Genomic DNA, 8,809 nt, shown 5'->3' on the forward strand with positions numbered 1-8,809 from the left:
TCACCCCAGCGCCATCAGCCCGCCGGCAAGCGACACTCCTCGCGCCAGCGCCCCATTCGCCCTGCCCGCCGCCCCCGCCGCCGCCCCGCCCGTCAAGCACGCCCTCACCGCCACGCCCGCTCCTCCGGCCATCACTCTCCGCGAGACCTCGGCACGGTGTGCATGTTGGCGGGAGCATCTCCTCTGTTTTCGACCTAATGCATTCCGCAGTCAACTGCCTGCTTTGGAGACGTAGCTTCCTCGTGTCGACTCACTCCCTTGCGTGATGTGGAGCACGCGAGCGGACAGCGCTGAGGTTCAAGATTTACGTACGTACGTACCCACTCCCACTCACTTTCAAGATTTAACACGACTTGTCAAAGCAGCGAAACCCCTCGGCATGTTGAATCAATGTTGTCCGCGTAGCAACTTAATCTTCACCCGAACACTACGACTCATCCGGAGCGCAAGGCGTGCTTCTCCCATCCACCCGATCCCCCTAAGCACCGTCACTAGGACACCTGGTGTCTGTGCCGCCGCCCTTGCCACCGCCCCGGCCCTGCCCCGCAAGGCGGCGCCCGTCCTCCACCGTCGCCGCCACCGAAGCCGCCTCGATCGGCGCCCGTGTCGTCCCCTCGCCACTTTATGGAATGTGAAGCGCTTGGACACTGTCGGCCGTGTACGGTTCCAGTCACGTCTCACGATGCGCATCATCTGGTCCGAGTCGGGCGTGATCGCCGTCCCGAACTCGTAGCACGCGTAGTACTCGCCCTTCTTGCGCGCGAAGGTCACCTCCATTCGGAGGAGGGCCTCGAAGTCGCCCTCGGTCATCACGCCCGCCCCGTCTAGTCCCCGCAGCAGCACATCCGCGGCGATGGACAGGTCGCCCATCGTCAGCGGCGGCAGCTCGTGCCTGCCGGCGAGCGGCACGGCTCAGTGGCATCTCGCCCCATCACGCGCCAACGCCGCGCCGTCCTACTCGCCTCTCCCTCTCTCTCTCAGCGGGAGACGCGCGCCAGTGGCTGTCCGAATCGGCCGCGTCCGCCGCATCGTTCACCGCCATCCCCGGCCGGCACCCGGTCTGCCGCGCGAAGCACAAGTAGGCGTTCATGATGAAGGCCACGTTCACCTCGAACGGCTCTAGCAGCTGCGTGTCTTGCATCTGGTACTCTCCCACCTGGAAGAGGTGCTGCCTCGTGCACGGCTTCGTCGTCGCCTCGCGCAGCTCGGCCATCGTCCGCCGGCTCGCCTCGGCGCTCGCCCTCTCGCTCGCCGCCCGCTGCGCCGCCTCGCTCTGCCCGTGCGACGCGCTCTCCCGCGCCGCCTCGCGGCCCGCCGCCCGGCCGGCGGCTCCTGCCGCGTCCTTCATCCCGCCGCCGCCGCCGTCGAACAGCGACATCACCTGGTTGGTCACCAGCCGCCAGTACTGCCTCGCGTCGCTCGGCATCGCCGGCCAGATCTCGCGCCACACGTGGTTCTTCATGTGCTGCAGCGCGACGTAGACCGTGCTCTCGCCGCGACCCGTGCGCACCGTCGGCTCCTCCTCCCGCGCGTCGCCCCGCTCGGTCGCGTGCCACCGGCTCGCCCTCAATGCTCTGACTCGCGTCGTCGCCAGCCACTTGCCGAAGCGGATCGTCCACCGCATCGTCGGGTGCAGACCGAGGGCCGTCCGCTGCATCGGCACGCTCTTCCCTGCCGCGGCCTGCGTTGCAAGGAACTCGCGCAGCTGCAGGCGCACGCGCCGAAGCTGCACCGACAGCGCCGGCCCGTGGGGCGCTAGCATCGGCTGCTCGTCGCCACGCGCAGCCTCGTCCTGCCGCTCGTCGTCCTCCGCCTCGAGGACGTCCGCCAGCGCGCTGCGCCGCACACCCCGGCACGCGGGAGGCGGCGCCGGCCGCACCTCGGCCGCCTCGGCGGCACCCGCGGCACGGGCGCCCTCGCCGTCCGCGCGGTCCATCGCCGCATCCCCGTCCACGTCTGCGGCGGCGCCTCCTGCGCCCGTGCCGGCCTGCTCTGGGACGGCTCGCCACCGCTCGTCGTCCAGCATGTGCCACCACCGCCGATCCGGGTAGCCGTCGTACTCGACCTGGTGCGCGATCCGTCCGTCCCCGTCCTCCTCCCGGCCCATGACGGTCGCGGGGTACCACCGCTCGGTGTCGCAGAAGATCTCGAGGCGCGATCCGGTGGGCAGGACAGTGTGGCCGTTGAGCGCCGCCCTGCCATCCTCGCGCTGTCGCTTCCGCCGCTTCGCCTTCGTCTCCTTGCTGCGCAGCAGGGTGTAGTTCGGGCCCGCCTCCGCCACGCTGTCCAGCAGCTGGACGGCGCTCACCATCTCGACCGCGTCGTCCTCCGGCGGAAGCTCCGCGTTGCCCGCGGCCGCCTCCCGAGCGCGCTCGTCGCGCATCCGCTCGTGGTGGGCCTGCCGACGCGCCACGCCGGCGCCCGTGTGCCTCGCCGCCGCGTCCGGCGACGGCATCGACGCTGTCTGCCCGAGCGTGACTCCCAGCTCCACGATTTGCGGTCGACCAAATTTGGCTGCCCCCATCAAAGTTGACTCCCTTCCTTAGATACATACATACCAAGCTGAAGTGTCGAATCCAGGGTGATGGTCGACCACAGGGCCGAGCCGCTCCTCCCGGCCGAAGAAGCGGGCAAGCTCCGTTCCGCGCTACGCATCGACCTCTCCGTGGGATGCTCCCGCGGCGGAGTGCTCCAGCCGTGCCGCCGCAAGCACGAGCCGCCCAGTCGTGAGGCGCGAGCGCAGCTGCCGCTCGGGCCGAACGAGCACGCGACCGAGGGCGATATCTGCGACATGTACGCGCGGTTGGGCTGGGACGAGCGAGACCAGCTCGGCGCCGTCCTCGTGCTCAAGCTTGCGCTCTCGCTGACCGCCTCGGGCATGCCAACCTACACCGCCGAGCCGCTCCTCCGCACCGTCGCTGCCGCCGCGAACCTCCCTCACTGCCACCTGCTGCTCGGGATGCGCTCGCTGCAAATCTCGTTCGGCGGCGGGCCGGTGCACGTCCTCTCCTCGCGTCAGGGAAAGGTGCTGCACCGTCTCTCCGACCTCCACTGCCTCACCCTCGCCGTCGCCGTCGCCGTCGAGCCCGCCACTCTGATGGCCCTCCAAGCTGTGGACGCGATCAACCGCCGCCGCTCGCCCTTTGGCTGGGCGATCGAGGCCCTCGCTTACCACGGCTTTGCGTGCGCCGCCGCGCCCGCCATCTTTGGAGGCGGCCTCGGCGATTTTGCCGTCGTCGCGCTCGCCTCTGTCCCTGTGCGGCTGACCCTCGCGGCGTGCGGAGCGCTGCCGCAGCTCTCCGCGCTCAGCGACCTGCTCCTCCCCATCGTCGCCGGCGTCGCCGCGCCTTCGCTCTGCGCGCTCTTCGAGCTCGACGCGTGCCACGCGGCGACGGCGACGCTCTCGCTGCTCCTCTTCGAGCTGCCCGGCTCGGAGCTGCTCTTCGGCGCGACCGAGCTCAAGCGCGGCAACCTCGTGGGGGCGACGCGGCTCGTCCACGCCGTGGTGCTCACCATGTTCATGGCCGTCGCCCTCGCCCTCGGCTGGTGCCTCGCCGCCCTGCCGATCTCGCGGCTCGCGCCGAGCCCGCCACCCAACCCGTGGCTGCCGGCGGCGGCGCCGTGCAGCGGCGGCGCCACCGCCGAGCTGTGGCCCGCCCTCCTCCAGAACGGGCTGCAGCTTCTGCCGCTGGAGGTGGCCCAGTTAATAGCGAAGTGCCAGTAATTAGCTATGAATTAAGGAATGCAGCTCGTGCCTCTGGAGGTGAGCTTCTTCGTGCTGCTCGGCGTCAGCGTGCGGGAGATGCCCTCCGCCGCCGGCTTGCTGCTGCTCACGATGCTGCTCCAGTTCTTCCTCTCCCACTCGGCGCTGCCTCTTCCGGGGCCGGTGTCCAACGCGGCAACGCTCTTTGTCGGCACCGCGCTGGGCTGCGCCCACGAGTACGTCCACGGCACGTCGCACCTGATCGTGCTGCTGCCCACCATTGTGCTCCTCGCCCCGGGCGCCACCGTCCTGAAGGCCGTCCTCGCCTCCATCGACGCTTCCGCGCCCGGCACTGCGCCTGGCGGGGACGGCGACGGCGCGCACCGAGCGTGCACCGACGGCGCAGCACTTGCGTGTAGGCGCGGCAGAGCCGCCCCCGACCGACGCGTGGTTCGAGCTGCTCATGCTCGCGGTCTCGTTCGCCGTCGGCGAGGCGATCGCGCACCACCTCTGGGCGCCGGCCCTCTCGCGCCGCGCCGCCGCGCGAGCCGAGGCGACGGCAGTCGCTCTCTCAGACAGCAAGGCCGTATGCCCGGTTCGGCTCGCGCGGATTGTGGCTGTTGGCGTGCCGGTGGCGGAAACGCTGGAGTGACACGCACCATCCCATCCAGATCCGCACCGATCAGCCATCAGTCCAGTTCTCGAGTCGAGAGAGCAGACTCTCTCTTCATGTTAAGCGCAAAAGTGGACGTGCAACCCACTGGTGTAACCACACCCGCTCATGGTGTCGCAGTGCTCCGAGGGTCTGCACGACACTAGCCCTTGCTTCGTGAAGCTGCTATTCCAACGTCCGGCTTACAGGCGCCCGCCACCCGTCTGCCGCCCCCTCGCTCTCGTCCTCGCTCTCGTCCTCGCCCTCCTCGCTCTCCTCCTCACTCGCCTCCCCCCTGCTCGCGACGGCGCGCCTCGGGTCGAGAGCGGAAGGCGAAGAGGCGAGGCGCACACCGAGGCTGGCCAGCGCCTCTAGGGCCTCGGCGGCGGAGGCTCCGACATTGAGCTCCGACTCAAGGTACTCGCCGCCGCGGTAGGCGGCGAGGGCGGGAAGCACGTCGGTCGAAAGCCTCGCCTGCGCTTCCGAGGCGCGGATGGAGACGAACTTGACGAGGTCGTACCTCGCCGCGAGGCGCTGCATGCACAGGCCGAGGGCGGCGCACGCCGGCAGGTGAGGCTCATGGATGTGGACCACCACAAAGGTCTCTGGCGGCTCCTCCTCGACCGCGGCGACAAAGTCGTCCTGAGAGAGCTCCGTGACGCAACCGTATGTGCGCCGCGCCGCTGCGGCAGCGCGGAGCTCTCCGAGTCGCGCCTGCCGAATCCGGCGGAGCGTATCGCCGTCGTCTGAGTCGCTGCCGTCCGAGTGGGTGTGCCCTGACGCCAGCTGAGACCGGCGCAGCTGGGCGAGGCGGGCTTGCCGGGCAGCTTCGCGCGCGTCCTCCAGCACCGCCTTGGGCCCAGAGGCGTGCGATTCGCCACCAAAAGTGACGGATGTCGGGCTGCCCGGGCGGAAAAGGGCGGCACCGACGACCCTGCCATCCTCGCCCTCGATGCCCTCCGAGGCGTTGAGAATCGTCCGCTCTATGGGGTCCGACGGAAGGTGGCCGGACCAGCTCGTCATCGCGCAAGTCGAGGTGCCTCTCTTGCCTTGCCCACAGCGGCGGCTCGACCAACCACAACCCAAAGTTCTTTTTTCGGACTCTACTTTAGGGGGCAGATGACCAGGCAAGGGGAGGACGTCTGGCGCCGAGTGCGTCTGGCACCGGGCACGGAAGCTCGCACACTCATCAGCCGCACGCGATAGCAATAGTGCTGCCGCCGCGAGAACGCCAGAGAGAGAGAGAGAGAGAGGAGAGAGAGAACGCCAGCTGCCATGTGTGTGTACGTTAGAGAGAGAGATGTTTGTTACGTTAGTACGTACGATGTGCATGGACGATATATATTACGTGGGGAGGAGACGGACTGGGTTTGCCGCATTCAAATCGCTCCACAAATCGCTCCACATTTAACTATTTCCCTCATTGTCAGCTCTCAAGGTCAAGCTGTGCAGTCTACGATGACCTCGTGAGCTCACGACTCCCCTAGCGACTCCCTTGGAGCTTGGTCATACATACGCCGAAAGAAAGGTGAGAGAAGCCGCGAGAGCAAGGCCTCGGCAGGCGCCGGTGCCATCGCAGAACGAGGCAGAGGAGAGCGATGAGGCAGAGGACGACGGGGCAGGAGAGAGAACGACGAGAGTGGGACGACCGCGAGGTGGCATGAAGATTGCTAGTCTCCCCCCGCGCACTGCCTCACCCCGGGGGAAGTCCCTTTGCCAATTTTACATCTGCTCCCTGTCGTGGGCCTTATCCAAAGCAGCCTGATGCTCCTTTGCAGATTGCAGCCCGTTCGCGCCCGCTCAGACCTCGTGCACACGCTCCGCAGGGTACATCTGCTGGCCGAGAAATGTCCATGGGGTCCGCTGGTTTGCTGCCGGCGCAGCCCATATGGAGATGAGAACACTCTCAGCCTGAGTGCGCACAGCACACAGCAAATGGTCGGAACAGGCACGCGCGAGCAGAGGTTTCTGGGAGGGCAACGGGCCGATACGAGCTTGCGCGAAGCGGGCTGGTGGGTGCGGAAGGGGTACACCCAGCTAACCCTCGGAGACCCGTGTTATGGCCCTGCGACCGCGCACCCCCGTAGGGCTTAATAAATTGCTCCCTGGGTAGCCCGATCCAATCGTCCGGCCCGCTGGGCCTGCGCTTCTTAGCTCCCCGGCCCTGAGCGTGCGGCTGCCGACTGGGTGCAACCAACGTCCAAGACTTGCGCAGAAGAAACCGCCGGATGAAAAATAAAAAAACGAACCGCGTAACGTGCCAAAATTCCCAAAAAGTACGATCTACTAAGTACGGCTTTACGACGGCTTTAAACCCCCGTAGGCCTGCCGCCGGCCTCCCGGCCTGACAGAGTGCTCACGGCCGCCCCTAGCGAGCAGCGACTTTTGGACTCGACCACCCGGCTGCCGGCTCCCGCGTCCCGGGTCCGGGCGGTTTGACAAGTCACAAGAATAAATAGTGGGCCGCACCGCGCGAACCAAGTGATCCTGAGTAGTTAGCGCAACCCAGTACTGCGCGCAAACCAAACGCGACGACGAGAGGGATCACGCACCGCGTGCGAGCGCCCTCTCGGTCTGCGCCTGCAGCCTCCGCTCCCGCCTCCACGCGCGCAGCCGTGCGCCGCCACCCTGCACGCCCGCACGCGCCGGTCCGCTGCCGGTCGGGGCGACCTCCCGAAGAGCTCTCAGCAGGTCCTCGAGGCTCACCTCGAGCAGCCCGGAGCTCGCTGCTCGGCCTCCCTTTCGCACCTCCGCGCCTGGCGCCAGCCCGCTCAGCAGCCGCTCGTCTGCGTAGCGCTCCAGCGCGAACGACGTCGCGCTCCGCAGCAGGCCCGCGAGGTCGGCGCCGGAGAAGCCGCAGGTCGCATCCGCAAAGGCGCCCGAGGCCAGCGCAGCGGCGGCGGGCGGCGCGAGGCAGCCGCGCTCGCGCAGCCGCTCGGAGTGGATGGCGGCGATGCGCTGTCTCCCCGCCGCGTCGGGCTGTGGCACCAGCACGTGCACCTCGAGCCGGCCGGGCCGGAGCAGCGCTGGGTCCATCAGCTCCGGCCGGTTGGTCAGGCCGATGACTGCAGCGGGGAGAGGTGGGAGCAGAGGCACGGAGTGGCAACGAGGGGAGGGAGGGGAGGGAGGGGAGGCGGAGCACCCAGAATGTTGTCGAGCTGCTCGACGCCGTCCATCTTGGCGAGCAGCTGGTTGACGACCGAGTCGCGGATGCCTGAATTAAATACCAATAACCAATCAACTAATCCATTAAGGCAGCTGGTTGACGACCGAGTCGCGGATGCCTGAATTAAATACCAATAACCAATCAACTAATCCATTAAGGCAGCTGGTTGACGACCGAGTCGCGGATGCCCGACGTGTCGCCCGAGAGGGAGCCGCGCTCCCTCGTGAAGGCGTCGATCTCGTCGAACACGATCACGTGCAGCGCCGAGTCGTCGCCCGCCTCGGCCTGCTCCACCTCCGCCTGCGGGGCGTGTCCAGGACACGTCATCGGCGTGCCGAAAGGGCGTCCTCGGCCTGCCCCGCCTCCGCCTCGGCAAAGAGCGAGCGGATGAACTGCTCCGAGTCGCCGACGTACTTGGACATCATCTCGGGGCCGTTGACGATCTTGGGCTCGCGCGCGCCCATCGCGCCAGCTATCTCGCGCGCGAGCAGCGTCTTGCCGCAGCCGGGCGGCCCGTAGAGCAGCATGCCGCGCACCGGCGAGACGCCCAGAGGCCGCATCAAGGCCGGCGGGTACAGGCGGGAGGCGAGCGCCCGCCGCACAATCTCGTCCACAGCCGCGTCCAGCCCGCCGACGCGCCGCCCAATGCGCGCGGTGAGCCCCGGCGCGGAGCCAGGCTGGCCGCTGGTGCGGTCCATCTCCCGCTCTCGCGCCAGCGCCTCCTCGCTCGGCTGGTCCAGCAGCAGCAAGTCGGCCACTCAAGGGCGGGGGCGGGGCAGCGGCGCAGGTGAGAGAGGGCAAGCGCTGAACGCAGCTGTGAGAGTGCAAGCTGCCGCACACCCTTCTCGACTCCGATGCAGACGCCGGAGACGACGTCGGTGTTCTCTTCGCACGACTCCCCAGGCGGCCGTCGCCAGCCGATGCTGCCCTCGCCGCCGCAGTGCCCCGGCGGGAAGCTCGAGGTCGGGGGCATCATCGCGAGCTGGAGGAAGGCGGACGCGACGCCGGGCACGCCCTCGAAGGAGTGGCAGCAGCCTCCCGCGAGGAAGCACGGCTTGGCGCCCGACTTGAGCACGCGCTTCATCAGCTCGATCGGGGTAGACGTCTTCCCCGTGATGTCGAAGCGCAGCCGGCGCACGGTAAACTGGCCGAGGAGGGGGACGCAGAAGAGGACAGACCCTCGCGGGAAGGCGGCAGGCGGCAGCGTGCAGCCGCCCGGCAAGGCAACCACCGACACCTCGTACTTGGCGCCGCGCGCCGCCACTGCGCGCAGCGGGCGCGGCGCGTC

The 8,809-nt window shown here is 68.3% G+C and overlaps 4 protein-coding genes across 4 annotated transcripts; 1 reads left to right on the plus strand and 3 right to left on the minus strand.

Annotated features, from left to right (window-relative positions):
* EMIHUDRAFT_120850 (hypothetical protein) lies at positions 1–2,455 on the minus strand (the record flags this gene model as incomplete). The annotated part of the gene is made up of 3 exons (XM_005761091.1): positions 1–147; positions 682–892; positions 1,056–2,455. The coding sequence occupies 3 exons, from the start codon at positions 2,453–2,455 to the stop codon at positions 1–3; spliced, it is 1,758 nt and encodes a 585-aa protein (XP_005761148.1).
* A 125-nt stretch (positions 2,456–2,580) lies between these two features.
* Positions 2,581–4,463, plus strand: EMIHUDRAFT_459950 (hypothetical protein). Its single transcript, XM_005761092.1, has 3 exons — positions 2,581–3,694; positions 3,764–4,021; positions 4,092–4,463. Exons 1-3 carry the CDS (start codon positions 2,585–2,587, stop codon positions 4,353–4,355), a joined length of 1,632 nt encoding a protein of 543 aa, XP_005761149.1. The 5' UTR covers positions 2,581–2,584; the 3' UTR covers positions 4,356–4,463.
* EMIHUDRAFT_248978 (hypothetical protein) lies at positions 4,436–5,378 on the minus strand (the record flags this gene model as incomplete). The annotated part of the gene is made up of 2 exons (XM_005761093.1): positions 4,436–4,524; positions 4,709–5,378. 2 exons carry the CDS (start codon positions 5,376–5,378, stop codon positions 4,436–4,438), a joined length of 759 nt encoding a protein of 252 aa, XP_005761150.1.
* A 1,761-nt stretch (positions 5,379–7,139) lies between these two features.
* On the minus strand, positions 7,140–7,573 carry EMIHUDRAFT_48022 (hypothetical protein; the record flags this gene model as incomplete). Its single annotated transcript, XM_005761094.1, has 2 exons — positions 7,140–7,420; positions 7,498–7,573. Coding segments are annotated over 2 exons (357 nt in total), but the record flags the coding sequence as incomplete, so codon positions are not given.
* Positions 7,574–8,809: the final 1,236 nt, after the last annotated feature.

The sequence above is a fragment of the Emiliania huxleyi genome (genome assembly GCF_000372725.1).
Source record: "Emiliania huxleyi CCMP1516 unplaced genomic scaffold EMIHUscaffold_724, whole genome shotgun sequence".
Classification (NCBI taxonomy): Eukaryota; Haptophyta; order Isochrysidales; family Noelaerhabdaceae; genus Emiliania; species Emiliania huxleyi.

Coding starts and splice junctions, on each gene's coding strand:
- EMIHUDRAFT_459950 (XM_005761092.1), top strand. CDS start 2,585: ATGGTCGACCACAGGGCCGAGCCGCTCCTCCCGGCCGAAGAAGCGGGC. Junction 3,695..3,763: donor TGCAGCTTCTGCCGCTGGAG/GTGGCCCAGTTA, acceptor GTGCCTCTGGAG/GTGAGCTTCTTCGTGCTGCT. Junction 4,022..4,091: donor GCGCCACCGTCCTGAAGGCC/GTCCTCGCCTCC, acceptor GCGCGCACCGAG/CGTGCACCGACGGCGCAGCA.